Source organism: Peromyscus californicus, unplaced genomic scaffold (genome assembly GCF_007827085.1).
Source record: "Peromyscus californicus insignis strain IS unplaced genomic scaffold, ASM782708v3 Scaffold_20__1_contigs__length_68692818, whole genome shotgun sequence".
Lineage (NCBI taxonomy): Eukaryota > Metazoa > Chordata > Mammalia > Rodentia > Cricetidae > Peromyscus > Peromyscus californicus.
The window spans coordinates 41,341,900-41,348,736 of NW_026294503.1; the positions used below are offsets into that span (position 1 = coordinate 41,341,900).

Sequence of the window (6,837 nt, forward strand, 5' to 3'; positions counted from 1 at the left end):
GCATGTCTGAGCCTTGTGGAATTGGGGAGCCTGCAGCATAAGGCAATGGTGGGCAGGGTGCTACAGCCAGCACTCACTCAAGATGCCTTTCCTTTCCATTCCAGTCACACCTGTGCCCTGTGGCGGGCACTGGCTGTGGAGCCCAGCCTCACCACTCAGGTCTTAGGGCTGCTTCTGGAGAAGATGAGCAGAGACGTCCCATTCAAGGAGAGCCGGGCCTTCCTTCTGGGCAGTACTGCGGACAGAGTGGCTACACTGCTTCCCCTGGCGGTGAGTAGGGACTTCAGGGCCTACCTTACATGCCTGCCACCCCTGCCCCCACATGAGGCTTGGGCACCCCAAAGGCACCTGGCAGCTGCGCTGGGGCTCATAAAGACCAGCAGGTGTTAGCTCCCAAGGGAGTCCACTTCACATTTTATCCTTCGGAAAAAAAATAAACCCAGCCCAGCCACACTTTAAGCAATAAAGCAGCTGTGAGAATTTCCTCTCCCTTCTAAGGAACCAAGAACAGATGGTCTGAAGTTTGTCCCCGCGAAGGCCACACTGTTCCCCTGCCCTGCCTCATGCCCAGAGGACTGAGCTACACAGGGTCCTATTTACTGCATGGCTTCTTGGGTCCCTCCTGCCTCTCCCTAGGGACCTAAAACTTCAAGTGTACATGGGATTCATGCTAAAGCTTGGAGCCCTTTGCATCCTGGAGTTAGGGGTACAAATACTGCGCAGAGGGAGTGTGACCCTCTAGTGGCTCTGCCCTAGGCCACCTGTGCACTGTATGAGGTCCTGTCTGCCCCATCGTCTGGAACCGTGGTACTGGAGCTCTACCCTCAGCTGTTCGTAGCACTCCTCCTGCGAGTCAGCTGTACTGTGGGCGTCCAACTGCCCAGGAGCCTGCAGGGCAAGGAGCGGAGGAGCACCAGCCCAGCCAGACCAGCCAGGAACCTCGATCCCTGCAGGTAACAGGCCCTCGCCTGCCATCCCGTGCCTGCTTGTAAACACAGGTCATGTGTGCACGTGTGGCATAGTATGCACAGTTCTGGAGGCAGTGAAGGCGGGATGCCAGCTGCCTGGCCCTGAAGAAGACAAAAGACTTGTCTGAGGGCTTGGAGGGGATGGCTCTGCCTGCACGAACCAGAATATCTCCCTGTGCAAGTTAGGGTGGTCATTTGTGACACTTTAAATGTTTTCATGAGTTTCCAGGTCTGCACACTTCTGGGTTTCTTCTCACCTATGCAGGTAGCTCCAGGCTGGGGTTGTAAGGCACCATGTGGCTATGCTGGCTGGGGCTATGGAGCGAGCACTCAAGTGAGGTCAAACTGGTGCCCTTGGATTTTTGGTTGGGCTAAGCCTGTGTCTTCCCAGCATAGTAACCTTGACAGGCATTCACAACCCTGGGCAGGTGTTGCTAACATGCCCTGGGCCTCTTGCTATCCAGGGCTAAGTTCTTACTCTTTGCTGAGTCCTAGCTGGTTAGGGCAATTGAGGCAGGGGACTTGCTTATATTGTCGAGCACTGGTAGGCCATGGTATCTGATTCCTGCACGCTAGCGTTGGTCTTGTTCATGCAGCGCCCGCCCCCCTGCCCTCCTGCCATGGTTTAAGCAGAAGTTGAGACCTCCAAGGGGAGGCACAGCAGTGCCACCTGAACCTCAGGTTGAGGCCACTGTTTCTCCATTCCCTGCCTGCCCTAGCTCTTTCCTATCCAGATTATCTGGCTTTGGGTATGTACCTCTGCCAGGGACACTTAGGACTGGACAGCCTGTTTGCCTCACTACTGCCATCACTTCGGCAAGACTGCTTAGCCATAGTGCCTGTGCATAAACTCCAGTAGAAGCTGGTGTGTGAACAAGACAGAGCAAACCTGGCTGAGTCTAGCATGCTAGGAGCCAGCCTATCTGCCTGTGAAGACCCCTGGTCTGAGCTCTTTGCAGAGGATTGCTGACGGGGTCACCATGACCCAGTGCTTTGCAAACACCATCCTTCAGTGTTCTGTGCAGATAGCTACCAGAGGTATCTCAATTGCTCATAGATCCCTAACCTAAGCATATACTTCCCTTCAGAGGCATTGCAGTGGCCTGAGAATAACTGAGCTGTTCTCTACTTGGACTGCAGGCCATGGTCAACTCAGACTGTGACCAGCTGTGGCTCAAGGTTTTAGGGTAGGAACATGCTCAGGCCTCATCTGGCCAGTGGTTGGTTCTGCTCACACTGAGGATGGTTCTCACAGGTATACTGGGGGCATCTGCCCAGTTACCACAGCAGCCATTGTGCCGTTTTCTCAGTCTGTATTCAATGCAGACTGCCTTGAAGCAACTAGACCTTTTCCTGGAGCACAGGACCTGAGAGCGGCCTTTGGGCTGTTTCATTGAGGAGTTAGCCCAGCCAGGATGGGACCTGTAGGTGTTTCTCAGGAGTTGTTGGTTAATGGCACATCACCTAAAGATGCTCATGGGGAGATGAGGCCACTCCTGCCTGTCACCTCAAGCTGCAGCTCTCTAGCCCTGTGCAGGGTCCTTGTTCCTAAGACTACACCTGGTTGCTGCCCTGTTTGAGTACCCAGATGTCCCATGCTATGTCACTAGACTAAACAATGCCATATAGTCCTATTTCCATCTTGCCCTCCACTGGATGCTATCAGCTGAGGTCCCACATAGCATGCGGCCATCAAGGTCTACCCTCTATCTAGATGGGCTCTGCACGAGCTGGACCCTACCTTCCCTCTCCTACTGTACCACTTGTCAGTCACGGCCTTTCTTACCCAACCATGTAGGAAGTGACCACTGCAGCTAAAAGCTCTCACCGCAGCCACAGCCATCACCTTTCAGTAGATGAAGCATCACTCTGAGTGGGTTTGGTGTTATCCCTCCCTCCCGACTCCTAAGGTGATGCCTCAGAGTCAGGTACATGTAGGATATTACGGGGCCTGATGTGAAAGCAAGTGTGCAGGGGCAGGCAGGGCCCTTGCAGAAATGTACCGCTCTCCAGTACAGAAATCTGTTCAACTCTTCCCCATGGTATAAGGGCATATCTTAGCAGGGACCAAATTCTAATTCTAGCCGAGCCGAGGAAAAAGGAGCATTAGTCCTCCTGCAAGAGACTGGAGTAGGTGCTTCTCACAGGAACTTGGGGAACTAGTGAGACGAGTCAGTAGGGAACAGCCCTGTCTCACAATGCCCCCCCCCCCCACCCGTTTGCTCTCCAGTACTAGCTGAGCTGATGTTTCATTGTGGCCTCACCTCACAGATCTATTTAGTCCCAGTGAATTGAGCATAGTCCTGTATACCACCCCTTCCAGAGGCCTCTGGGTCCTCAAGGTAGACACAGGGTTTACCCAGGTCCAGGGGATGGACAAGTACCTGAGAGCTTATAGAGGCTAAATCTGTGGCCTTTGTGTATAGCTCAATGGTTCTGTATATTACCCTAGAGACTGGTAAAGGCCAATCTGGTTAGCTCACCTCCAGTCCAAAAGATTAGTCTTTCCCTTGAGTCCATTACCAATCCTGATGAGTACCCAATGGCCTCCAAGCCTGCTCCTTGAAGGACACTGGCAAGACAGGCCTGGGCAGCTACGGGAGGCTTTTCTTGAATGTGCATGCAAGTGAGCTACATACCCAAGTGACTTTGCCAGCATCCTTATAGAAAGGAACATGGGCCAGGCGGTGGTGGCCACGCCTTTAATCCCAGCACTCGGGAGGCAGAGGCAGGTGGATCTCTGTGAGTTCAAGGCCAGCCTGGGCTACAGAGTGAGTTCTAGGACAGGCTCCAAAGCTACACAGAGAAACCCTGTCTTGAAAGACGAAAAACAAAAAAACAAAAAACAAAAAAAAGGGAAGGAAGGAACATGGCAGATGGGCCATCAAATATCATCCATTCTACACATAAACAGCTCTGCAGTGGATGCCCTTCAGGCCTTGCTGCTCCGAGGTGGCAGTCAAGATGTGTTGCGGTGTGTGGAGCTGAAGGGAGGCTGGGAGTTGCTTAGGACCTCAGCAGGGCATGAGGATGGAGTTGCCCAGCTGGCCAGGTAAGCAAGTCAAATCCTATCCATGGGACATATGAGGGTGTGGGGCACACCTACCTGTCAGGAGGCAGAGAGAAGGGGTGTTGTGGGCTGGACAAGAGTGGGAGGGTGGGAGAATGCCTGAGAAGCACTCATAGGGCCTGGGGTAGAATGCCTAGGGTTCTAGCCATATGAAATGGGAGGTAAAGTGCCCCTTGGGTTAACAAAGACGCTAGTCTTGGGTAGCAGTTTGCCAGCATCCAGCTTGGCCAGCTCCTGCCTTTTGGAACCTTCTCCCCTAGTTCCATGGCGAAGTATGCAGGCCCCCGACTTCCTCTGGTGATGAAGGCACTGGCGTGCACACACAGCAGTGTGTATGAGATCCAGAGGGTCACTTCCACTGCTTTCCTGGCTGAGGTAGGACCTTGGAGAGGGGCTATGTTCATAAGCCCTGTTTTGGAAGAAGATGCTTTCTTCTCAGGATCAGTGGGATGGAATATGAACAGCCATACCCTACAGACAAGCTCGGCCTCCCCAGTCCTTGTCAGAGCTTGCTTAGGCCCTCCTAGTAAAACCCTGCCTGGAGCCAGCCAGAGCTAGGCCTTAGGTCAGGTCAGAGTACCTGATGCCAGAAGCTGATAGCCTCTGAAGAATGAGGCTGGGGTAGGAGCAGGTTCTCAGCTTCCCCTCTTCAGAAAACCTATAGGCTACAGTGTCTGGGCCTAGGTTGGTGGGGGTCATTTGGCACAAATGGTCAAAGCAGCTTTGCCTCCAGCTACTCAGCAGTAATGTGGTCAATGACCTGATGCTCCTGGAGCCATTGCTGGACAATCTGACAACCCGGCTGAAGGATTCAAGTGCCAGTGTACGGCGTCTGGTGCTTCGAGGTCTGGCCAACATCGCCTCTGGTTCACCTGACAAGGTGGGCCAGCCCCCAGGAGGCCAGGAGACAATGGCTGAGTATAAGGGGCAGCATGGGGAAGCATATTCGGCTTACAGCTGCTCGGGGGAGAGGTCTGCCTGTAGGGTGGGACAGGCTGAATACAGTGGTCTTCTAGGTGCGAGCTCATGGCCCCCAGCTCATGACAGCTATGGTCAGTGGGCTGGATGATGGTGACGAACCACACAGTCTGGTGGCCTTGGAAGCTATGGTGGGCCTTGCACGGCTACTAGATCTAGTGGAGCCATGGGACCTACGCTTGGTGCTGCTGCACACAACCATCCGCATCCGGCCCTTCTTTGACAGTGTAAGCTGTAGCTTTACCCTCTGCCAGGTCCTAGAGCAGATGCCAGATATATCCATGTGAGAGTGCTGAGTTTTAAGATGTATGCTTACATCAGGTACTGCTCTGCTGGGCCTGGCTCCCCAGCCCCAATGATCAGATCTTCTGTGTTAGCCTCCAACCTCCCGTAGTCACTATTACATACCCACCCCAAGGCACTTTCAAATCCATAGTAAAAAGTAGGGGCTCAGAATGCACACAGGTCTGACATGGCTGCACCCCTGCTAGGAAAAAGTGGAGTTCAGGACTGCATCCATCCGCCTTTTTGGGCACCTCAACAAGGCTTGCCATGGGGACTGTGAGGATGTCTTCCTGGAGCAGGTCGTGGGTGGGTTGGTGCCACTCCTACTGCATCTGCGGGACCCTCAGGCTTCAGTGGCCAGTGTGAGTGACCATTGGGTCTGGGGAAAGGGTGCTGGGCTCAGCATGATCTCCCTCAGGCCTGGGAGGAACTTGGGTACAGTACTCCATTATATCACAGGCCTGCAAGTTTGCCCTGTGCATGTGCGTCCCTCACCTGGAGTGTGCTGAGCTGGCAGCTGCCTTCCACAAGTACCTGCAGGAGGGCCGCAGTGTGCACTTTGGGGAATTCCTCAACTCCACATGCAAGCACCTGGTGAGAAGAGTGCTGTGGGTGACCCTGCCTGGGGTGGGCTGAGGACCTCACCCCTGACCCTAGTGTTCTACAGATGCATCACTTCCCTGACTTGCTGGGCCGTCTAGTGAGCACCAACCTGTTCTACTTCAAGAGCAGCTGGGATGATGTCAGAGCTGCTGCCCCCATGTTCACAGGTAAGCAGGCCCTTTTCTTATCCCATCATACCTCAAGTCTGCACAGCACACAGCTTATCCCACCTGCTTCAGGGTTCCTGGTGCTGCATGCAGAGCCTGAACAAAAGCCACAGGTGGACCTGGAACAGCTCATTGCAGGTGAGCACTCCCCCAAATCCAGGACATATGCCCCTCTACCCCATCCCAACCTTCCCATCTCTGTCGGGGCTTTGCTGACCCTGTAGGCACCCGCAGGGACTAAGTGATTTTCCTGGATTTCAGGATTTTTTTTTCCCCCTGTCACTGGTGACCTCATCGTCTCTAGTAATTCACGGAAACTTCTTAACTGTTCCAAAAGAGCTTAAAAAACACTAAAAAAGGAAAAACTATCTTTCCGTTGGCTCCCAAGCCTTCCCAGCAGAGGCCCGTCTGTTAGGAAGGCAGTGGGCGGCCCCACGCACAGGCCCAGGCATGTGCACAACTGGCCTGTTCCTCTGCCCACAGCCCTGCAGCTCCTCCTGAAGGACCCAGTGCCTGGGGTGCGGGAGAAAGCTGCTGAGACACTGGGCCGCCTGGTGAAGTTTGCCTGAGGTGGACTGCACTCCTGCAAGCAATACCCCAGCCTGTCCTGCCTAGAGGACTCTGCTGCCATCACATACAGGGCTAAGACTGGTGCCCCAATTTATTGCCCAATAAAGCCACGTACACCTCCGTAGGTGACAGGAGCATCAATACCACCTTTCCTTCTGGCTTAAGCTAGAAGGGAATCCTGAGGTCCCCTGGTCTG

General features: G+C 54.0%; 1 protein-coding gene across 4 annotated transcripts in view; it reads left to right on the forward strand.

The window, feature by feature from the left end:
- Positions 1-6,765, forward strand: part of Mroh1 (maestro heat like repeat family member 1) — a 74,332-nt gene extending 67,567 nt beyond the window's left edge. For 3 of the 4 annotated variants that reach the window (XM_052748118.1, XM_052748116.1, XM_052748117.1), the window contains 11 exons: positions 105-270; positions 757-953; positions 3,883-4,020; positions 4,299-4,413; positions 4,772-4,918; positions 5,055-5,243; positions 5,508-5,663; positions 5,761-5,895; positions 5,969-6,071; positions 6,144-6,209; positions 6,555-6,765. In XM_052748118.1, coding sequence (XP_052604078.1) covers positions 105-270; positions 757-953; positions 3,883-4,020; positions 4,299-4,413; positions 4,772-4,918; positions 5,055-5,243; positions 5,508-5,663; positions 5,761-5,895; positions 5,969-6,071; positions 6,144-6,209; positions 6,555-6,640 — 1,498 coding nt within the window. In that variant the 3' untranslated portion in view covers positions 6,641-6,765. The remainder of the gene's footprint in view (positions 1-104; positions 271-756; positions 954-3,882; positions 4,021-4,298; positions 4,414-4,771; positions 4,919-5,054; positions 5,244-5,507; positions 5,664-5,760; positions 5,896-5,968; positions 6,072-6,143; positions 6,210-6,554) is intronic. The other variant, XM_052748119.1, reaches the window with a different exon arrangement.
- Positions 6,766-6,837: the final 72 nt, after the last annotated feature.